Source organism: Triturus cristatus, chromosome 9, assembly GCF_964204655.1.
Source record: "Triturus cristatus chromosome 9, aTriCri1.1, whole genome shotgun sequence".
Taxonomy (NCBI): Eukaryota; Metazoa; Chordata; class Amphibia; order Caudata; family Salamandridae; genus Triturus; species Triturus cristatus.
This window is the reverse complement of record NC_140592.1, coordinates 85,935,318-85,959,616: the sequence shown is the minus strand read 5'-3', so window position 1 is coordinate 85,959,616 and position 24,299 is coordinate 85,935,318. Positions and strand designations below refer to the sequence as shown.

At 44.2% G+C, this 24,299-nt stretch overlaps 1 protein-coding gene across 1 annotated transcript in view; it reads right to left on the bottom strand.

Annotated features, from left to right (window-relative positions):
* LOC146797456 (cyclic nucleotide-binding domain-containing protein 2-like) overlaps window positions 1–24,299 on the bottom strand; it is a 120,080-nt gene that overhangs the window by 24,993 nt on the left and 70,788 nt on the right. Inside the window, exons 10-12 of the mRNA XM_085624480.1 lie at window positions 22,520–22,604; window positions 19,006–19,440; window positions 14,662–14,741 (exon numbers count right to left, since the gene is read on the bottom strand). Coding sequence (XP_085480606.1) covers window positions 14,662–14,741; window positions 19,006–19,440; window positions 22,520–22,604 — 600 coding nt within the window. The remainder of the gene's footprint in view (window positions 1–14,661; window positions 14,742–19,005; window positions 19,441–22,519; window positions 22,605–24,299) is intronic.

Below are 24,299 nucleotides of genomic sequence, written 5' to 3'. Positions count from 1 at the left end.
TGAACTGCATCCATCCTGTATGAGCAGGATCAAGTCTGGAGTGGCAGGGTGGGCTAAAGCAATGGACTGGAATGCTTTTCCAAGTAATTACCAAAGGTTGAGATGAACTCAAGCATTCCACCCATCCTGATTTTATTTTTTCGATTGGCTTGGGCACCACAAACGTATGCAGTACAAGACAGAGTCAGACTTTCATCCAGACATCTACGTATATCTGGGCCCCAATCCTGGTTCATAATATCATTTTGCATTACCAGTATGACAAAAATGTAGCGAAGTGCTTTCTTAGATCTTTCCAGTTACCTTCACATACAACTGGTCTCACACATATCCCCTCTAAAAGCCAGCAGATCTAAACATGTACCTATCATGCCCACTAATGGACTAGGATGGTCATCTAACACTTAAAAGGCAGCAGGTCTTCGCCAACAAAGACACTTGAAGGTAGAATTCCTTCACTACTGAAGGGAACCATCCTATGATTCCACTGAACACATAACTACACCGAAGCTACACAAGGCTCTCCAGGCGTGTCATCAGGATGGCTGCCAGACCTCCTAGCACAACATATCCATATTTCTCATTTGCAGAGAAGCTTCCCATGCACACCATTCAGCAGTAGTAATGAGTGTCTGATGTGAATGTCACAAGCATGCACAGTAAAGTAGTTCATGGTTTCCAAGGTTTCCTGCACCTATGTGTCAATGTGGGTTGCTGTCTGCTGCCACCCTTGCTGTTTGAAAATTCTACAGTCCTCTGCGGCCGAGAACCCAGGGGAGGTCCTAGTCTGCTCTACGTTGTAATAAAGCTGGATGAAGTTTAACAGGAATAGGTTTATTGAAGGTTGTCTGAGTATCTACAGGAATAACATCCTATCCACACAGCGCCAGCAGCAACTGACCTGTGGGAATTCTAAGGTCATTTGAACACGATGAAAGCTCTAGAACCAAGAACCCCTTTGCACAGAACACAATGACACGCAGGTCATTACACACCTTCCCCCTTTACACTAGAAGAGCAAAGAAAAAGATCAGGAAGAAGAGGAGAGTTAGGAAAGAAAAAAGAGGCACAATAACATTAATGAAGAACAAAATCATGCAGTTTCACCGGAATCTTTCCAGCGCAAGAACTCCTTCGCAAAGCAGGCAATTCTTTGGACTGATCAATCAACCCAGGGTGAATTTTGCTGCGCATGGGAGCGATTCTGTTCAAATTCCAGATGCGACCATCATCCAACTTAACAGCATTCTGAAAAAGTTTCTTTACCACATAAGGAGAGGAGAATTTAGAGACTCCAGCACACCTCTGTGGAAGACGTTCTCGCACCCTGTCTCCTACTTTCACACGAGTGTGAGTGACAGCGTGTCTGGCGTCAAAATACTCTTTTCTTTTTGCAATCTTCAAATCCTGCCCTGCTTGCCAGGAACTTACACCAGGACCACACCAGAGGAAACTATGCTAGGACCTGCAGTAGGACAAGCATCTAAATCAACACGCGCACTTTTGTCTCTCATCCATGCTTGGAACATCTGGGTATTGGGCTTCCGCCCACGAAAGAGCTCAAAGGGAACTTTACTCGTGGTAGAATGAGTGGTGAGACGGTAGATGGTTACTCGTTCCGCAACCTCAGACTTCCAGTCTTTGTTTTGAGCTTTGGCTATTTGGATGGATTCTTTTAACACTCGGTTAAACCTTTCCACCATGCCATTGGTTTCGAGATGGTAGAGGGCGCACCGCTTATGTTTTACCCCCTTTTTTGACAAAAACCCTCCATCTCTCTTGAGACCAGTTGAACCCCATTGTCAGTAAGAAGACAGTCTGGGAATCCCTGTCAGGAGAAGACTTCATCAAAGGAACTTGGTGACGTGCTTAGTTTCAATCCTGTGAGTGATCTTAATCTTCGGCCACCTGGAGAACATGTCCATTAATACTAGAACATATGATTGACCGGAGCTACTAGTAATGGGACCCAAAAAATCCAATGATACATCTTGACAACAACGAACAGGGGCCTCAAGCTCAACCATAGGTTGGACTCTAGTATTATAGACCTTGTCAGAGGCATTACACTCAGAACAATCTCTCACCATGCGCTGGACTAAGAGATCAATTCTTGGCCACCAAAAGTGCAAACAAATCCTTTCTTTTGTCTTGGAGATGCCCTGGTGCCCCTGATGTGCTTGTTGCACGACTTTAAGTCTGATAGGGAGGGGTGAAACGAGCTTTGTACCTCTCCAAAGCAACCCAGAGGAGACAGACAGCTCATGACGCACATTCCAAAACGTTTGTGTCTCCTCACTCAAGCTTTTAATGCCACTTCCCCAACCATTAATCACTAACTTGCAGACCTCGATAATAATGAGATCGCTTTCAATGGCAGACTTCCACTCTCCCTTACTCAAGACTCCAGCCGTGACCTCACACACTTTATAATCTTCGTCCTCCCACGAGTTCCCAGAGACGTCAAGGATGTGAATAGGGTCACTCCTGACAAGGCGGGGAAGACAATCTGAGACCTTGTTCTGAGCACCAGGAATGTGATGTACAACAAAATCAGAGACTTGGAGTGCGACAATCCACCTGGCGATTCTTGACGATACAGCATCAAAACTCTTTTTAGTGAACAAATCCTTCAAAGGTTTGTGGTCAGACTGTACTGTGAACGAACTGCCCAAGAGAAATTTTTAAAGTTCAATAGCCCAAAAGATGCAAAGGGTTTCTTTCTCTATGACAGAGTATTGCATTTCAGGCCCCACCAGTGCTCGTGACAAAAACATGACAGTTATCTCCTGACCATCCTTCACATGTTTAAGAACAGCCCCGAGACCCTTGGAGCTAGCATCAGTGATGAGGATGGAAAGAGCGGAAGTGTCAAAACTCTTGAGAGAGGGAGCCTCACTCAAAGCCCCCTTTATATCATCAAATTCCGCTTGGCACTGTGGTGACCAGATGAAACTCACACCCTTCTTGAGAAGAGCCCTAAGGGTGAAAGCGCTAGAAGCAAATTGTAGAACAAACTTGTTGTAATATTCAGCCATGCCAAGAAAGGTGACTAACTCATCCCTGGATTGGGGCACAGGAAGATTCTCAATAGTCGTCACTAAATGATCTTTAGGTTTGACACACTTTTTAGATAATTTGTGCCCCAAATAGTCGATTTCCGTGAGGTTAAATTTACATTTGTTCTCACGTAGAGTCAAACCACAAGACTTGAAGCGCTTCAGAACGGCTCTCATCATGTAACTCTTGAGAAGAGCCATATACCAGTACATCGTCTTGGTAAATCTTGACACCAGGTAACCCATGTAAGACATCTTACATAGCTCTCTGGAATACAGAGGCTTCAGAATTCAGTCCGAAAAGAAGTCTTGTAAATTTGAAAGTGCCAAATGGTGTTATAAATGCAGTGAGGTTCATCGAGTCAGGGTCAATTTTAATCTGGTGAGATCCAATGTGGAGAAGACCTTAGCTCTGCCTAATTGCGTCAGCATTTCTGCAATATTTGGGAGAGGCTACATGTTAGCTACGACAGCGCGATTGAGTGCGCGCAAATCCACACAAAGTCTCACCTCACCAGAGGTTTTACGTGCAAGTACCACGGGAGCCAACCACTCACTCGCCTCAGTTCTGACAATAAGTCCATCTTTTAGAAACTTCTGCAGTTCTTTCTGTATTGACTCCCTCATGGCTAATGGTACACTACGCACCTTGCAAGTAACAGGGATGGCATCAGGTTTCCAAGAAATCTTATGCGTATAACCAGACAAACAACCTAGGTTTTCACTGAAAACTTGTTGAATTCACTCCGTAGATCGTCGACTTGAACAACCTTGGGGTCATATCAGCAGAAAACCAGCGATCATTATCGCTAAGCGCGCTCAGCACTAGGATAATTATCGCTGGCTATCGCTGGATTTTATCACGGAGATAGCGCGCTATCAGCGACGCTTATCTCCAAAGCGATAAAAATTCCAGAGTTAGCTGCCAAATGTGCGATTATCGTTTGAAATCCAGCGATAATCACACAACGATTGGCGATACGTTGTTGATAGGGCAGGGCAGACTTAGCCATTATATCCACCTTCCATTGGGTATATTGGCTAAGTCAGATTGAAAAAAAGTAGCGATAAGCATGGTTAGCGCTACTTTTCTTATCGCCATGCAAGTTTGCGGGAGGTTTGTTGATAGGAGAAATGTCGGTTAGCGACATTTCTCACATTATTTTTGTGCGGAACGCCCACTTTGCATCTCATTAGAGATGCAAAGCTGGGCGTTGAGGGAAAGGGCGCTGAGGCAAGGATTCACGCGATAGCGTGACCTTGCTGATAATGCGATAAAATTATCGCCATTTTCGCCCGAAAACGGGCGCTAAAGCGGCAATAATTTTATTGCGGCGCCTCGATGATATGCCCCTTGAATGGCTCAGGTGCACTAAGAGAATCAGAGGGTGATGAACACAAGTCTTCCTTCAAGACTATACAAGGATCCCTACCAGAAATTAACATGACTCCAAGCTCTGCCTTGTGAACCCAACTTATTATACTGTCACCCCTGGAGGAGATGTAGATTTTTTCAGCAGTTAGTTTATTCTTGTATTCTATGTCAGCCTCAAAGTATCCAAACAACTTCATAGGTTGACCACCATAAGCAAGTGGCCTGATGTCAGGCTTGAACACCTTCCCCTTTATTTATTTATTTTAGAAGTTTTATATAGCGCTTGTGGACCCGGAGGAAAGAGGTCACATTAAGGAACAATAAATCAACAGTAAAACAAATCAACATGTTAACAAACTAGAAACTGTTTAAGTCAACGAACATTGCAGAACACCAATAGAGTGAGCTAGGGCAATATACATCAGTGATATCAAGATGTGGGAGATCATGTTTAGAGGGATGGCGTGAAAAACGGGAAAGGCAGGTAGACAGCTTGGGGTGGGAGGTTAGACGAGCAAACGGAGGAGAGAGGCATAGGGGAAAACATAAGAGGGAAGGGACGGGAGAGTAAGAGAACTGAGAGAGATAGAGGAGGAGGAGGAGGGTAGGAGGGAAATCAGTGCCAGTAGGATGTGGTGGCAGGGGATAGGGGAGGAGAGAGAATGTAAAAAAGAAAAAGGGGGGGCTGGGAGATTAGAAGGGGAGAAGGGCGAGTTAATACTATAGGGCATTGGATCATGGCACAGGTTAAACACCCCAAAATTTATAGAGGAGGTGTAATTCGAGTTCTTTTTTGAAGCTGGAGTAGGAGGGGTTACAACGTAGGTCTTTTGGGAGGGCATTCCAGATGATTGGGGCATTTCCAGAAAAGAAGCGAGACTGAGTTGATTTCTTTTTTAGTAAAGGAGGGACTAGGAGGAGAGCGTTAGAGCTTTTTAGGGGTCTTGTGTTGCCCGCCTTGCAGATTTTGTTGGTGAGGTATGTCGGAGTATTTTGGTGGAGGACTTTATGTGTGATGCAAGCGGTTTTGTAGGCGGACCTGCCTTCAATGGGGAGCCATTTAAGGGTTTTGAGGGCAGGGGAGATGTGGTCGAAGCCTTTGCAGCCGGTGATGAGCTTTGCTGCAAGGCTGAGCACAGATTTAAGCGGAGGAAGGTGGATTTTTGGCATTCCGGTGATGATGGCATTGCCGTAATCAATGTGCGATTGGACAAGAGATTGGACAACTAGTTTAAAATCTTCCATGGGGATGAAGGGTTTGATCTTCTTTAGATGACGGAGGGTAAAGAGGGCTCCTTTAGCAGAGATTTTGATGTGAATATTGAGGGTTAGGTTTGTGTGAAGGGAGATACCCAGGGCTTTTACTGAGTTGGTAAGGGATAGGGAGCAGTTGAGGGCATTGAGGTCAGAGATCTAGGATTGAATGGGGAGGTGGTTGTTTTTAGGGGAGAAGAGAATGATTTCAGTTTTTTGGGGGTTAAGTTTGAGATGATTTAATTGGAATCTTGGTGAGGGTGTTATTGAGGTGTAAGATATCGGCATGGGTTTTGCTCTTATGGTAGCTATGGGTATCATCGGCGTATAGGTGGTAGTTGATCCCAGCTTGTTTAAGTATGAGGGTGAAGGGTTCCATAAAAAGATTAAAGAGAGAGGGAGAGAGAATAGATCCTTGGGGAACTCCAAGGGAGACCGGAGGGGGGTTAGATAGGCAGTTGTGTATTTTAATTTGCTGTGATCGGTGTTGGAGGTAGGAGACAAACCATTTATGAGTTGTGCCATTCAGGCCGAAACGATCTCTGAGAACATTAAGTAGAGTCGCATGGTTGACCGTATCAAACGCAGCTAAGAGATCAAGGAGGATTAGTAGGCAGGTCTTGCCATTGTCATGGGAGTGGTGTATGTCGTCGACAATGTTGAGCATAGCAGTTTCAGTGCTGCAGCCTTTTCTGAAGCCAGATTGTAGGCGGTCCAGTAAGTTGAATTTATCAATGTGTTCATCTAATTGGAGAAGGACACATTTTTCAAGGGCTTTGGAAAGCAGGGGGAGGTTAGAGATGGGGCGGAGATTGTTAAGGTCATTGGGGTCAGCCATAGGGTTTTTAAGAATGGGGGTGATTTGTCCAAGTTGAAGGGAGGTGGGGACACAACCCGAGGCCAAGGAGGTATTAATGATAGAGGTCCAGGATGGGGTATTGATGTGTTTTAGGTCTTGGACTAGATTAGAGGGGAGGGGGTCTTTGGTGTGGGAGTAAGGTTTAAGTTTAGAAATGATGTTAAAGACATCGTGTTCAGATACAGGTTGGAAATTATGCCAGAAAGCATTGTTTTTTAGTTGCGAGTTAGTGTGATTGGTTTCAAGAGGAGTGGAAATGGGTAAATGCGGGGAGAGATTATGGGCGGGTATTATAGAGGAAGTGTGTAAGGAAAGGTGAGAGTGGGGAGAAGGGGTAAGCTGGGAAGAGGTGTGAGTAGTGTGATCCAGGGGTGCGGGTAATGAGGAGAGAGTTATAGAGGGGATGTCTGGAGTGATTTGGGCGGTGGAAGGGATCCGAGTTGATAGGAAGGATTGTTCAATCTTTGCGATTTTATCCGAGAAGAAGAGAGCAATTTCTTCACATCTGGAGGTCGAAGCCAATGGTATAGGTGGTGTGGAAGAAGTTTGGTTAAGAACAATGTTGATCAGTTCTCTGGGTCTGTTCTTTGCCCGATCGAGTTGAGATCTGCAGAAGGATGATTTTTCGTTAAAAATGTGTTTCTTATAGGATGATCTGGCTTGTCTGAGTAAAGCCAGATGTGTGGGAGAGGGATGCTGTCTCCAGGTTCTTTACGTCAATCTAAATGTCTTTCTTTGTTAAGCTCTGAGTTAAACCATGATTTGTACGGGTTAGTTCTTAGATTTTTTTAGTTTCATCGGGGCCTGTTGGTCAAGGGTATTATTAAAGTGCTCAGTAAGCTCATTCGCGTTTTGTGAGGGAGGGATAAGGAGAAGTTGAGCATAGAGTTTGGACTCGAGTACTGTAGGGGGGATGAGGTTTAGATTTCGGGTCAGTTTCCTAGGTTTTATGATTTTGGTGGGGAGGGGAGGTGCCATGGCAGCTATGGTGAACAGGATGAGATGATGGTCAGACCAGTCGATGGGTACAATATTGGATAAGAAGGCCAGGTCCTTATTAGTAATGATAGTGTCAAGGATGACTCCTTTGGAGTGAGTCGGGGATTGACATAGTTGTATGAGGTCTTTGATCTTGAGGAGATTGGTGAGGAGGGTGATAGTGGGGTTGTCGGCATCATTCCAATGGAAGTTTAGATCTCCAAGGAAGAGATTTTTAGACTTAGATATTGAGGATTGTGTTAGAAGGTTGGATAGCTCATCGACAAAGGGTAGTGGGTTTCCAGGAGGGTGGTAGATATTATGTAGGCAAATTGGGTGGGAGCCATGAACTTTAAGTTCAGCTTCAAGATATTCGAATGTGGAGTGTTCGGAGTTATTAACAAGAGAAATCTGAATTTCGTTTTTGAATATGATGGCTAAACCACCACCTATTCTGTCAATTCTATCTTTTCTAAGAATAGAATATCCTGGAGGGGAGAGTAAGTCCAGGATGCTCGTAGAATGATCGTTAAGCCAGGTTTCCGTTAGAAACGCAATGTCGCTGGATTCACTAAGGATAGTTTCAGAAATTTCGGTGGCGTGTCGGACAGCGGAACGACAATTAACAAGCATGCATGTGAGAGGTTTGGGGTTACATTTGGGAGGAGGGCAGGAGTGAATGGTGGTTAGTTGAGGCTGGGGTCTGGGAGAGCCGGGAGAGAGGGGAATTCTGTTAGTCCCCAATATAACAGGAATGTTGGAGTAGGGGGGCTGAAGATTATTGATTGGAGAGTTGGGGGGCGGGTAGGAGTTGCATAGGTTATTGAGGTTGGCCAGGGAGAGATGGCTGGAGGTGCGGAGAGGTCTATGCAAACGGCAGTGGGAGGAGTCGCTCTCCAAGGTTTGTCATTAGAGGTGTTGTTTTGGCCAGTCCAGTGGGCGTTGACCCGATAAGGGAGGGTTTGGTCCTATGGGCATTGAAATCTAGTCTAAGACGAGAAAGATCTCTAGAGAATGTAGAGATGACGCGTTCTATGTTGAGTAGAGATTGGGATATAAGAGGGAGATGGGACATAATTGGAAGGGAGGGGGTGATGGGGGAGTTCAGTATTGGCTTTGTGAGGGGGTTTGTTAATAGGAATTGGTGGGCGAGGGGGGCAGGCGGAGAGCTACGGTTGGAGGGTGTGAGAGGATGTGTGACGGGGGCAGGAAATACGAGACCTTAGGGGGCGAGGGAAATGATGTTGGGAGGATGTGACTGGTAAGGAGAGGGATATCCTCAGGGGTAGGGGGCGGTAAGTATTTCTGTGACTTTTGAAAATATAACTGCTGCTTATATCTTGCTAGTTGGGCTTTGTGTCACTTTTTAAAATTACTTTTAAAAGAAACCTTTTTACTTATTGTTGCACCTTCTGTTCCTGCTGCACTTAGTCACTTTCCCTTAACGCTCCCTTGATGTGCTGGTGTACTCGTCTGTCAGAGCGAGTCACCGGAAACATCGCCATCTTGGGTAGCGTTCTAGTTGCTCATTTGCACTCTCCCTATTTAACGGACGAGATGCAAGCACGTGGTTAGTTACGAGATTACCCGCTGCGCGTTTCACAGGGATAGTTGAGATATCGAATTGCTGTGACTTTTGAAAATATAACTGCTGCTTATATCTTGCTAGTTGGGCATTGGGTCACTTTTTAAAATTACTTTTAAAAGAAACCTTTTTACTTATTGTTGCACCTACTGTTCCTGCTGCACTCAGTCACTTTCCCTTAACGCTCCCTTGATGTGCTGGTGTACTCGTCTGTCAGAGCGAGTCACCGGAAGCACCGCCATCTTGGGTAGCGTTCTAGTTGCTCATTTGTACTCTCCATATTTAATGGACGAGATGCAAGCGTGCAGCGCGCGCGCGCAGCGGGCGCACCGACGGCAAACCCGTCTGCGCCCGTCCACACTCCGGACGTGCTCAGCACCAGCTATGCTGCTCCAACTGCCCCCCTTTTGGTCTACTCTAGAGATGAGCTTGTCCGACTTTATACTCGGAGAGATAGGACCATGATTAATGAAAGTGGCACTGGCGGTAAGAATTTCCTTAAGAAAGCCATATCAGAGACTCTTAATTATGGACTGATCAATGTTAGATCCCTGGCTAAACATTACCTGGAGATTTATATATTATTGGAAGAGCATAACCTCGATGTCCTGTTTCTTACAGAAACTTGGACACGAGCAGACAGAGAAGTTGAGTTGGGCTTAGTCTGCCCCCCAGGTTATAAAATTTGCCATAAGCCCAGGCTGGATGGGAGAGGGGGAGGAGTAGGATTTATTCATAAAGACACCTGGATTATCACCGCACTCTGTGTAGAGGATATTCCGGGGATTGAATCACTGGGGTTCTCACTTAAGGATACCAGTAGTGCTCTATGTACAGGACTACTTTGTTACAGACCTCCAGGTGGAGCTGCCGATGGTTATCAAGAACTGATTGATGCGATATATAATTTATCGCACTCTCATTCTAAGTTACTGATCCTTGGAGATTTTAATCTCTGGGAGAATGGTACCCTTGACAAAGCTTTTAAAGAGCTTTGCCAGGCCTGTGAGTATGTTAACCTCCAACAGCTGGTACTACATCCTACTCATCAGAAGGGCCATGTGCTTGATCTTGTGTTTGCTGGTGAAAAAGACACAGCTGTAAAGGAGATGCTTCCGTTATGCTGGACAGACCATTTTTTGGTTCTTTAGCTAATCGCCAAAAACAAGCTGCTTATAAGACCGTTACTCGAACTAGTAGAGAATGGTCTAAAATTCTAAAACTAGTGGATCTTCCCCGACTTGTTGATGATAGGCCTGTCATTTATGATTCAGTGGAGATGAACAACTTGAATCTATGTCATCAAATCACCAACTCGCAAGATCAGTTAGCTCCTCTGAGGAAAGCCAAAAATTATAAAAAAGCTTCCGCCCCCTGGTATAATGAAGAGCTAAGGTTGATGAAGACTAGTTGTAAACAAGCAGAAATGAAATGGAGGAGGAATTACCTAGAGACTGATAAAGTAGCCTTAAAAAAATTGCTTTACATCTATAAAGAATCGATAGGCAAAGCCAAGGCCAAATATCTTGAGGAGACCATTTTACACTCACCTAATAAATCTCAAACTTTATTTAGCCTAGTAAGAGGTTTTTCCAACCCAGACTGTGCAAAATCTAAAATTCCGGCATCACAAGAACTATGTGATGACTTAGCAGTCTTTTTTGAGGAAAAAAATCAATAAAATCTTAAATGGACTAAAATCCTCTACGGATGATGATGCGCACCAGCACACTGGTAATGACACTTTAATAAACTGTGGTATAACTGATAGGGAACAAATGACACTTTTGGATCAATTCCAGGTTCCCTCACAAGAGGAATTTAATGCAATTGCAGCTGGCATCTCTTCAGGTTCCCCTATGGACCCACTTCCACACAAGTTCTGAAAACTGTTTGGTAGTGAACTCTTTCCGCATCTGTATCAAATCCGCTGTCAATCCCTAACCAATGGTGTAGTACCGGACTGTTGGAAAAAGGCAGTTGTCTCTCCACTGTTAAAAAAGGCTACACTGGATCCCCAATGTCCCTCCAACTACAGACCCATCTCCCTGCTACCGTATCCGATTAAGATCTTGGCGAGGGTAGTGAGTAAATCTCTTTCAAAATACGCTGAGGATAATGAGCTGCTGGACGAAGTCCAATTTGGATTTCGCCCTGCACGCGGAACTGAGACTGCCTTGGTGGCAGTCTTGGATGACCTGCGAATGCGGGCTGACAGCGGTCAGACAGCCTTTTTAGTGCTGCTTGACATGTCGGCCGCGTTCGATAAGGTTAACCACCGGATCCTGGTTAAGAGATTAGAGGAGATGGGTGTTGTGGGTAGGGCTCAGGACTGGTTGCACTCTTATCTTTCTAATAGGCAGCAGACAGTGACCCTGTCGCCATTTACTTCTCAGACTAGATATGTTAAACATGGGGTTCCACAGGGCTCGGCTATCATCCCAATTTTGTTTAACCTTTATCTTCTCCCACTTATTATCTTAATAAAATCATTTGGCATTGATGTCATAAACTATGCGGATGACACTCAGCTTGTCTTCTCCATTGAGGGCAATAAAGCAGTGCCTTTAGAAAAATTCCACAACTGTATGCACAGAACAGCAGAATGGCTGAAAGAGAACTCATTGCAATTTAAATGGGGGGAAAACTGAAGTCCTGTGCTGTACCGCAGGTAAAATTCAGCGACCACTCCCAGTAGACTTCTGGCCAGGCCCGGCTAACAACTCCTTATTGCCCACTAATACAGTGCGCAATATAGGAGTGATGCTGGATAGCAATTTACAATTGGATTCCCAGGTGAATAAAACGGTGAACACTTGTCTATCTCTGCTCCGAGCTCTTCGGAAGATACTCCCGTTTTTACCTACTCTTGCTAGACCTCAAGTGGTGCGGAGTATTGTTCTAAGCAGAATGGATTATTGTAATGCACTCCTTTTTGGTGCCCCGGCTTCCCTATTAAAAAAATTACAAAGAGTACAGATCATGGCTGCTAAATTGGCGCTAAATCGACCACGTAGAGCCTCGGCCTCATTGGCCTTAAAGGATCTACATTGGCTGCCCATTGCGCAGAGAGTCCAATTTAAGGCGCTCTGTATTGTCTACAGGGCAACACATAAAATTGGGCCTAAACTGCTGCAAAAGAAATTTGTATGGTATTCCCCTGTTCGACACTTGCGCTCTTCCTCTGCTAATCTGGTCTGTGTTCCCCATGTCAATAAAGCTCGAATGGGTGGCAGATCTTTTAGCTTTACAGCATCCAGATTTTGGAACGCTCTACCCCCGGAGCTTAGACAACTGAACACCTTGTCACGTTTCAGGAAGGAACTGAAAACCAGATTGTTTCCCAGAGATTAGATCCTTGTCTATCTCAGTTTAGTTACATGCAGTGGCTGATTGGTAATCTAAGCGCCAGGATACCCTTGGGGTGTCAGCTGCGCTATACAAGTGTTGCTTACATTACATTACATTACATTTCTGTGGGTGAGAACAGGCTTTCGGAGGGGGAAATGAAGGGGCCGGAGGTGGAATAGAAGTGGAAGGGGAAACGGGGAGGAGAGGAAGGCATTCATGGTGGGGAGGAAGGAGGGAAGGCAGGGGGTAAGGAGTCGGGGTAATAGGGGAGGGGGAGGATGGGATGTTAGAGTGCGTGGGGGATTGGGAGCATGTCTGAGTAACTACAGGAATAATGTCCTATCCACACAGTGCCAGCAGCAACTGATCTGTGGGAATTCTAAAGACACTTGAACACGATGAAAGCTCTAGAACCAAGAACCCCTTTGCACAGAACACAATGACACGCAGGTCATTACATACACCCATTGCCCTCCTTTGAAAGCATAATGCCTCCAAGCCAGGGTTTTGTGGCTCAACAGATCTGGTTCTGCTAGGCTTGAGTTCCTCCTGTGATTGGAAGCACTGCTTAGCCCCGCCTTCCGTAGTCAACATTGTAGACTGATATTGGCCAGGTGGTGCAGCAAGGGCAGAGGTAGATCCAAAAAGATGCCTCCATCTTGTCTCCTTTTAGCTTCTTCCCTGCTTCAGAGTTCAATTATCCCCTTCAGTATTAAAGGTCCCACAGTCCACCACTAGACCCTGGGTACCGCTGCCTATCTTTGTTACTCCTTATGTTACCAACAGGAAGCGTTAAACTTAATCCTGCTTGCGGCACAGATGCCTGTAAACACCACTCTGCATGGGCTTTCCTGTTTCTCTCTTCAAACCTGGACCCAGTCTGGCAGAAGTAGAAGTTGTGTATGCCTGCAAGAGACAAAGCTGTGTGCATGCAAATGGCAGAGGTTTTGTGTGGTGCCTGCAGGTGGTAGAGAGTGTGCGTGTTTGTGTCTACTGAACGTTTAAGAGGGGCATATGTCTCTGCAGATAGATTTTGCCCTCTGTGGATCGTAGGAGGGCCACCTCTTCGGGTAGCAGAAGGTGTGTGCATGTGTGTCTCCACACATGTGTCTCTGCGGCAGAAAGTACATGTTTTGACTGCAAATGGCTGACAGAATTGTTTTTGGTCTTTCCTGTACACCACAGAGTGAGTGAGTGAGTGAGTGAGTGAGTGAGTGAGTGAGTGAGTGAGTGAGTGAGTGAGAGAGAGAGAGAGAGAGAGAGAGAGAGAGAGTGTGTGTGTATACAGGTATGTGTGTATCTGCAGTAGAAGGTGCATGTGTTAACTGCAAATGGCTGAAGGTATGTGTGCTCCTGCAGACAGCAGAATTGTTTTTTGTCTCATTCCTGTATACACCACAGGGTGGGCGGGTGGATGTGTGTGTGTGTATCTGCGGTAGAAGGTACATGTGCTTCTACAAGTGGCTGCAGGTGTGTGTTGTGTGTGTGTTTGTGTGTCTCAGGTGGCTGGAGGTGTACGTGAATCTTGTACATCTATCTTCTTCGTCAAGAAGCTGCACTTTTAAAAATGTCTGCAATGAGACTGGCACAAACCCAACAAAACATCTTCTTTGCTTCCGAATGGCGATGACAGACACACATGTTGACAAGCAGCAGTGGGGTCAAACCATTCATTTGACATTTTTCCAAATCTGCTGTCTAAAAAAGACAGATCTTCCAGAGTGCTCTGTAAGAAAGTCACTGAAATATTACAAGATTTCAGATTCTCTTGTGGACCTGAGGAGCCTTATTTCTCCACAGCAGTAAATCATCTATGTATTTATAAAACACAAAATATATGCTGCCCCTGATGGCTGCTTTAAGGGCTGTATGAGCTGAGGATCCTCTGAGCCCAGAAAGCAGTCGATGGTCATCCAGACAGGCAGGGGTTAACCAGACATCCATCTGTCCAGTCTGCCTCTTCTTGGCATTTGCTTATGTTATGTGCATTTGTAAAGCACACTATCACCCACAAGGGTATCCTGGCACTGGCTATGTGTCCAGTGTCACCACTGAGGTTAAATCCTGCCCCCTGTGGGAGATCTGAATGGAAAACACATTTTTGGCTTGGGAGCCATATGGACTCCTCTTGCTGGCACCCTGTGCCAGTGGGCATCTGTCAGGGGGCATTGTGGATGAGAAGACAAGCGGAAAGACTTACGAACACAGATCCTCTCAACAGGGTGCCCAAAGTAATGAGAACGGGTGCCACCCTCCTGCTGCCAGCCACCGGCTTCTGCACTGCAAACACAAAAAGAAAGGAAGACAAATTTACAGTCAGTTCTACAATGTACTGAAAGTTTATTAAGCTTTCTGCGGGGGCCCATAAAACATGCCTTTGTCCTGTGGATTACCGTTTTCAACCATTTGTTTCTGTTAGTGTCATCGCCCATCAGTGGCAGTGACTGATAGTAAATAATGGGCTTTAAAATGCAATTACCGAGGGAAAATGCCAACCTACACTCACAACATGTGCCAATCAGTTTCTCTGTGCTAGTAAGAGTTTAACTAAATATCTTCTCATCGCTAAACAATTCTACTCCCAGGTTTTTCCTTGTGTGTTGCTTTCCTCGAATGTTTTTACAAAGTATGGGGCATATTAACAAGGAACAGGGAAAATTAACGCTAAGGGCGCTTAGCGTTACTTTTTTGAACGCCCACTATCGCTGGATAATATCGCCTGGTTATCGCGTTATTAACAACGCTAACCGCCAAGGCGATAAAAAATCCAGCGATAGCGGCATTTTGGGAGGTTATCACTGGTAATGCAGTGATAAAACTACAAGGATAGGGATATCCTTTTTGATAGCTCATGGTGGATTTAGCCATGTAATCCACCTCCCATTGGATTACATGGCTAAGTCTGAAAATTTAATAAATTATCTCAAGAAGAGTAGGGGTCCAAGGGATGTGGTTTAAGGACTCAAACAGTTCACAATCCCCAATTCAACTCATGTATACAAAAAGAGAGAACTGTGAGTCAGAGAAAGGTTTTGTGACTGTAACATAACTGGTAGAGGATGGTTCTTTGGTGAAGCTCCCAGGTTCCCAAATGATGAAGCGAGCCACTTGCTGTGGGTGATGGGAATCTTTCTCACGCATACACACACCTATTGACACATTTTGTACCTTGTTGACAGCAGTTATATCTTGATCAATACATGCTGAGTGGTTATGTTACAGTCACAAAACCTTTCTCTGACTCACAGTTCTCTCTTTTTGTATACATAAGTCTGAAAATTAGCAGACGTAAAAAAGCAGCGTTAACCGTGGTTAGCGCTGCTTTTTTTTGTCTCTAATAGGGTTAGCGTGAAGCTTGATAATAGGGGAAATGTCGCTTAGCGACATTTCTCCTATTATTTTGCTCTGGGACGCCCACTTTACATCTCATTAGAGATGCAAATGGAAGCGTAGTGAAAAAGGGTGCTAACATGCGATTTTGCATGTTAGCACCCTGTTGTTGATAGGGCGATATTTTTATCTCCGCTTCTTTGGCTTTTAAAGCCAAAAAAGCGGAGATAAAGCCCTTGTTAATATGCCCCTATGTTGTCAAAATCTACATCAAATAAGACCTCTACTTTTCTGCAGAAAATTCAATGATTCAAAATTTTCTGTGGAAACATAGCAAGTAACACTTGGTAAAAACAAATTTTCAGTGTACGATACACATTTTGCATGAGTGAGGAGCTCTGCATTAAGCAAGTGTGCAGAATTGCAGTAGGACTTTTGTCCGCCGAAATCATGCCATAACAGCCCCATCTCTTCCCATGGAATGTGTATTTTTACTGAGATCACAATGTCATTATCCGCAGAGGTTCCTGACGAACTGCATCTGGGATTTCACTGGAAAGCATCAGAAGTGGTTCCACTCGGCTGCATTAAAGAAGGTTCAACTCAGCTGCATCAGAAAAGGTTACCTTCAAAGATATCAGAGGAGACGGTCAACTACATTGCATCACAGGATGGTTGACTTGGCTACATCAGGGAAGGATCAACCCAACTGTATCAACGCAGCGGCATCGGAAAACATTTGGCTCAACTGTGTCAGAAGTGGTTCAGTCATTTGCATCAGCTCAGCTAGGGCCCGATTCACAGAACTAAGTTAAGACAAAATCCTAAACTTACTACTTTTGTCTTAAGTTTGTCTTAAGTCTGTCTTAAGTCTGTCTTAAGTTTGTCTTAAGTTTGTCTTAAGTTTGTCTTAAGTCTGTCTTAAGTCTGTCTTAAGTCTGTCTTAAGACAAACTTAAGACAAAATCCTAACTTCTGTGAATACCAAAAGTAGTAAGTTCAGGATTTTGTCTTAAGTTAGTTCTGTGAATCGGCCCACTAGATTGGAAAATGTTGAACTCAACTGTCTTAGGGAAGGATTAACCCTGCGATATTACAAGAGTTGTCTCACGACAACCGCATCAAAAGGAGGTTCAACAGATCCCATCAAAAGAGGCTGTCGAGCATTGGATGTTGGCTGCCAACATATTACAGGTTTCTATCTAACTGCATCACATGTGCGTCCTGTGAACTTTATCACAGGAGCAGTAACTTGACTACATTATGGAAGGTTCCATTCAAATATTTTAGAAGCTTGTTTTTTTAACTTTCTTATATGCACCTCCAACCAACCTACATCACAGTGGATCAACCAAAACTAGACTGCCGGTGTCTATAGCACATGAGCCTCCATCCCGATGGGACTCCGGAATCTCAAACAAAATAGATCACGCAGACTGTCCCAAAAGTCCCTTTGCCACATTGCATTCAGTGGCACCGACAGTGCTTAATTTGGGTCGGTGGTTGCAGGTGGGCCCAATGGTATTTATTTTTGGGGTCCAGCACTTATTTTTCCGCAAAGGACTTTGATCCAGAGCAGGAGACAGAAAATCACAAAACAGGGGCAGAGGGAGGAAGCAAAAGAAAAAAAAGTGACAAAGTGGGAAATTATGTTTGAGATAAAGAGTCATGGAATAGCTGCTTTTGGATGAAAGAGGCATGAGGTGGAATAACGTCTACACAAGCTTTAGATACAGCACTCTGACTTCCATAGCGCTGGCCGTGGGCTTTTAAGCAAAACATTGGGCCTGGCACCTATTCTTTAACAAATTAACCACTGGACACCAAGGCTTTGCCCAGCTGGATCCAGGGTGTTTATCTACCTATATATGCGAGATGCCTACACCATGCTACATCAAATCAAAATTCATTCCAAAGGTATCCCAGGAATTTTATCCAAATACATCAAAGGAAGATCACTGGAATTCTACTGAAAGTGTCTGCGCCCAAAAGGTACCTTTGCAAAACTACATCATGGGGCCTCCAGCCATTTAGAGCACATACAAGGGCATCACAGAAGATTCCAACACACTGTATCATATGAGGATTTATGTCTTTGCATCACAGAAGTCTCTACTCAAATTTATTATTGTGGTGTCCACCCATTTGTATTACCAGAACCTTCACTCAGTGAAATCCTATCATCCCGAGCCCTGTCGATTTACAAGAGCCTTTCCACAAGTTCATCATCGCCCGCATAAAAATACCCAAGGGGTCTCTAGCCTATTGAATCACATCTGCCTACCCTCAGCTGAGTCAATGTGCCCCAACCCTGCTGTTGTAAAGAACCTAAACTCTGCTGTATGGATAACTGGTCAAGCATGTAAATAGGACGACCTTGTATCCATGGAGAGAAACTGTGTTACGTTGACATATAAACAACGTAATTTACCAGGAGTGATTCAACAGGCAAATTTGATACATTTAAATTTTTTTCGTCTGAAATGACAGTATATGGGCAGTCAATATAAAATCCATGAAGCTTTGAACAGTTTAAAGAAAATTTAAAAAAGCAGTTGTAGTCAAATTCTGAATATATATATTGCATCAAAACAGACAACTGTATCATAAAAAAGATATGAAAAATCATGCAGTGAGCTATGTGACTTTGAACATAATATGTGAACAAATAGAACAAACAACGCAGCGGCAACCCTGAATACAAATAGTGAAATACACTAGGAGCATCCTTCTAAAATGATCATTGAATCCCCTCAACTTCCTCATGGAAGCTCCTATCTTACTGTGCCTGAAAAGCACCCGCCAATCACCCGACCCATCTGTCTATCCAGCCACTCATGCATCCTTACTGGCAGTATCTACCCCCGAATGAAAACACTTTCAGGTGGATTTGCCTCAATTCTTCCATTACTGTAAAAAAAAAAAAACGAAGGTAACAGCAACACATAATGCAAAGAAGGAAGTCCTCATGTCTGAGTAACTTACATTAACGGAGTGATACCTAATGTGGAACCCGTTGTAGTGCACCGAAGGACTTGCGTCCGGTGGAGTGGCATTTCTCTTGTGCAGCAATACTGCAGCAGACAGTGGCGCTGCTGGCAGCGATCGGTCATTCAGTCCTAATGTTGACCTGCTCTTGAGGTTATTCATTGTTTGATGCTGATGTTTATAAAAGCCAAAATGCACAGCTCATCACTATCCAGAACATCACGTACCTTGTAGTGTCTCCTCGGTCTTCGCCATGGAATTCATCGTGCTGGGTCGCAGGTGTGCAGACTTCATGGGCGAAGGCTCCCTGTTAATACCGCTTTCCTCGTTGCTCACTTTCAATACTGGAATTTTGAACCCATTCAATATCTCTACTTGCTGGTTGTCACTGCTAGTTACTACTAATTTAGGGTAGGGTGAATTCATATGCCCCACTGAGGCAGTAGTACCAAGAGCTTTGACATCTCTGTGTCCACCAGGCTGCTCGGAGAGCATAGAATGTGGATCGCTTGGAATATTCTCTTTCTTGCAGGTTTTGACCTTTTTGCAGATTCTCATTGGTGGTTGTTTGTGCAATATGCACCTGTCTAAGATCAGGTTTGGCTTCTCATGCATCCGTTTCTGGACTTCTGGCTTTGCCAAGGATGGAGCATCTTCAGAAACTGGAAGGAGACATTGTGGCACATTATAGCATACTCCACAGGAGTTTGAAAGTATAAGACAAGTTGGTATAAGATGTAATAACCTCGGAAGCACAAATGTTGCATTATGTCATCCATCGCATTAAACAACTGCAGTCAAATGGGGTACATCCCACAATTATTAGATGCTTTCCCAACTAACAGCTGATATGTTGACCCATGCTCCCTAGAAAACAGTTTATAACAGCCTGGCAATATAATTCTTCATTACACACAAAATACCCTTATGCATATCTTTTAAGAGAGTTGGAATAAATTAGCACAATGCTGTTTGGAAACATAGGTATTAGTTAAGAGCAGATCAAAACAATGTATTTTTCAAGTCTGCCTATTTCCAGCCTGCTGTCGAAGTAGACATAGATGGTATCAGGTTTGCTTGGTGCTGTTGATCCGCTGTTTCGACCATATTCCTTTTTCTAAATTAATTTACTCTTTAATAAATCCGGATTTACAGGGATCATGCTGAGAATTCCCCGGATAACTTTTCTAGATCTACAGGGAGCTTGTCTAGCCTCGACCCACGCGCTCCATATCAACCCTTGAAAAAGTTGTATCAAAACTTAGGGCTTCCTGTAAATCTTGAGCCAGATTCCCTTTCCGTTCAGCAAAGTATTTTGTACTGCAAGACCAAACTCCTGAAGCAGGAGATGGTACTTGCAGAACAAAGTAACAGGAGCCCAATGCACAAAGAGTTTTCTCGTTGCGCTTGGGGGACATTTTACAATTTCCCTCCCTGGGACCTCCATGGAATCCTCTCCTTCAGTGAGTATCTGCAATGCAAAGGCCCTTAATCTTGGACTCGGCTCCCAACTCATGGATCTTTGCTGAACAACTTCAAAACACCTCCCTAACCTACAGGGAAGTCCTCAAAAACACATATATTAAGTCACAAAAAATAAGTGTGAATCGCTGCTTCCGAATACAGACCAGTCTGTGCCACTCTACATTGTAAAGTCACTGAAAACAGCCAGCCCGCGCAGCTGTCCACCCACGTAAAGTCTAACAACCTGTGCAGAGTTACATTTCTGACCATGAAGAGGAAGGAATAGAACTTATGCAGAACACTGAGAAACAGCTATTCATGTTCCACACACAAGACCAAAAGTATGGGCTGATATTAGTAGATCTCTCTGCAGCCTCAGCTATCACCAGTCATAGAATCTCTTCAAGGCCTATAGGGTATCAAAAGGCTGCATGTTGAAACTTCAAGAGAATGATATCTGAATATATGCAGAAGTCACCCAAATCCACTTCAAACTGGCAGAGATGTCTGGGGAACACAATGAAGCGAGTAATTGCCTGAGGCATATTTAGCAGCACTTCCACTTGTCTGACGCTATGGACCCTTAACCAGTGCCAGGATGAGTGGTGCACAACAAGGTGTTATTGTCAATAACACCCTCTCCTTCACCCCATTAGCAGATACATTCACTAAGAATGCTATTGGCCCATGCTACAGGAGACCCTCACAAAATTGCCATGATCCTCAGAGTGGTAAAATCGTGTCGTGAATACTGCAATGATATTTACGCTGAACACGAAAAAAAAGGTCCAAGTTCCAAAGTGTCTTGAATTGTAGTGCTTGGCTGTTGTTTGGTCTGAAGCACCTTGACTATATTGCATGCACCTCCCAATGAGACTGCACTAGCCACACATTAAAGGAAGTTGGCAATTTAACACATTGGGCCAGACTTACAAAAAAGGTCTGGTCTCAGTGCAGTATAGATTCAGCCGTGCATTGTGCTGGGACCAGTCTATCTCATAGGCCAGCAAAGCATAAACTTATTTTTATGATGCAACAAGGAGTCACATGCATTAAGACGCAAAGGGCCTGAATTGTATATTGTTACGGTGGGATTGACTGTACACATCATTTCACAGTGCTGTGGATGCAGAGATAGAACTCTGCAAGGAGCAGCAGATGTGTATCTCTGCATTTACTTTAAAAATGCACCATAATTGCAACCCCTGTCCTTGTAAGGGACAGGGGTCACAATGCACAAAATCAAGGCACACCATGTAAGGAGCATCAAAGGGAGTGTGCAGCCCCCTTAAGCAGCTTACACTTTGTGAATGGGTTCCATCTGCCCACGTCAGTCGGAAACCAATCTAAGCAGCTACTGTGAATCGCATGTAGAGTGGGCGTGTCATGTACCACCCCCTTTTGTGAATTGCAAGGGTTTGCAATATTTGCATCACTATTCATATTGCCAGCTATGAATTGCAATGTACATATATAATGTGCGAATTTGGCACATTCCAAGTATGAAAGATTTCTCAGATCTCTGAATGTCCCGGTTTCTATACTTTGGAACACAAGCCGTCCTCACCCTACTACTCGACCCCCTAAAAGTTATAAGATCCCTAAAGATGGATCTCTGCCACTTGGCCTATTGCCAGGGAGCCCCAAACTAGGCTCTCGTTCAAGCCTGGCTCCCTAGCACTGAGCAGCCACCAAAGCACCCATTGTGCCAGCTGGGCACCAAAGGACAACTCCATGCACTCGCGGACCCAGGATTCAGGTAGCTTCCCTGATATAGGGCTTTTTCATCCTTTTTGTTATACCAAGAAGATACTCAAAGAAAGTGGAATTCAACAATTCGACTGTGCCTATTGGAATGACCCTAGGAAAGGCTTTGTGCTCACGGGCGCCTACTTTTCAACCCTCCCTGTAAAGTTCTCTTAGGTGGCTAGAACATGGCAAAAGCTGGGGGGAAAAATGCATGCATAAATATATAAACACAAAGAAGCCACACCTTGTCTACAAAACATTCTTCGCGACAGCTTTATCCGCACAAAAAAGTAACAGCATCAGTAATATTATTGTATAACTTGTACAATGAAACCTTTTATCCTACATAACTACACCCACAGGAATATCACATGGTGGTAACCCTCAAAACTGGGTGTTACTTTATCGCCCTAAGAAGCTTATGGAGTGTTCCTTTACCTCAATAGCTTTCCAAATAACCATAACATAAAAAACACATTTATGACACAATTTTCCTGGCGCAAACAGAGGGGAGGACGAAGTACTCACTGCTTCTTTGCTTTGCTCTTCTTGGTGGTGCTAGGGTGTTTATGGAAGGCGCCTCTTTGAAGACCTTGAACAACGAGCAGCTTCCCTTTAAGAAACACATTTACGTTAGTTTCTATTTGTTGATCCTGCCAATTCTAAGCATTGTCCTCAACCCCAGACAGGATGCTTTCAGCCTATGTCTTCCTTTTCCACATTTCAATTACAGCCTGCATTTGCAACATAGTCTGTGTTGATAGTGGTCTCTCTTGAGGCAACCTGGTATGAGATAGCCTCATGGGGTAGCAGCAGGGAAGTACTGCTCTGAGCCCCCCTATCGCAGAACAGGGCATATGCAAGGTATGCCGCCATATGTGAACACTGGGTGCCAAACTTCAAAAAGAGCCTACAAATTGTAAGACCACACATTTATCCTACAATACTTTAGAAGATGTCCTTCATCCATGCTGAAGTTGACCAAAGGTCATCTGAAGGAAGGCCTGTTTAATTGCATTGCTCGTCTATGTCAATCCCTCCAATGTGGAGACCCTGCCACCCTTCATTTGTGAGGACTTGGAAGAACCCATCTCATTCCACCTGAAAAGTGAATCATAATCAATACTAAATGATGATATACGTAATTTGGGACCATTCATACTTCAGGTAGAGTGTACTCTCTCAAGCGCCCGGATGCCCTTGCATAGCTGTTAGTGCTATATAAATATATTTCCTGCACTGTGCACCAGGAATTACTTAAAGTTGTGGGCCAGATTTCATTTTGCGCCCCATTGGGCACTCACAGGGATGGTGGCCAGCAAACCAACATGTCTGTGACTGGTTTTTCAATAAAGCAGTTTATTTTTTTTAATGCAGCCCGTTTTCCTTAAAGGAAAACGGGCTGCTTTAAAAAAATTAAATGTAGACGTTTCAGTTTCATTTATTAAGAGAAGGCAGTGATCCTTGGCGCCACTACCTGCTCTTAGATAAAACATTTTGCTGCCAATCACAAAGGGGAAGTGGTCCCCTGGGAACCCCTTCCTGTTTGCAAGTAGCTTACCAACAATTTGGAATTGGTGGTAAATGTGATTGTTTTGCAACCACATTTGTGGTCGTAAAACAATCTTATATCCCCTAGCGACTCGGTATTAGGAAGGGACGCCCTTGGCATGCCGCTTCCTAATACCAACTCACAAAATAGGTCTGGTGCATGCTAGAAACCTTTTCAGCAGTTGCAAACGGGTCTATTTCCTAGTTGCAACCACTAAAAACGGTCAGAAATCTTGCCCTTAGAGACTTATTACCAATATTATTAACTTGGTTCCACGGGCACTGTAGCTATGGCTGTTATGTATCACCCATGTAGAGATATTCCATACTAACAAAGTATTCTTAGATGAATGCTGGTAATTATGCCTGATGCAGTGAGGTGCTGGTGGTAATCTTGCAAATTTTGGCCACTAATGTAATCTTGTCTGATATTGTCGTTGTTACAACTTTAATAATAAAAGTAGCTTGGGATGCTTTTCATTGAACATCAGTAACTGTTATTACTGAAAAAGTTTGAGACCCCTGCTCTATCCTGTACTATTGAGTATGTTCACAATAAACAACGATTATTGACATATAAGTTGGCATCGTGCATAATTTATCAGATTGTGGTTAGTATTGTGAAGCCATCTTCTCATGACAACATTGTCTACAATGATCAGCTGTGCAATAGTGTCAGACCCCAAGATCACATTGTCGGGTTGGGTGGGAGGGATTCTCACCCCTGATAAGAAACTCACTGCGCTAGTGCTACTCC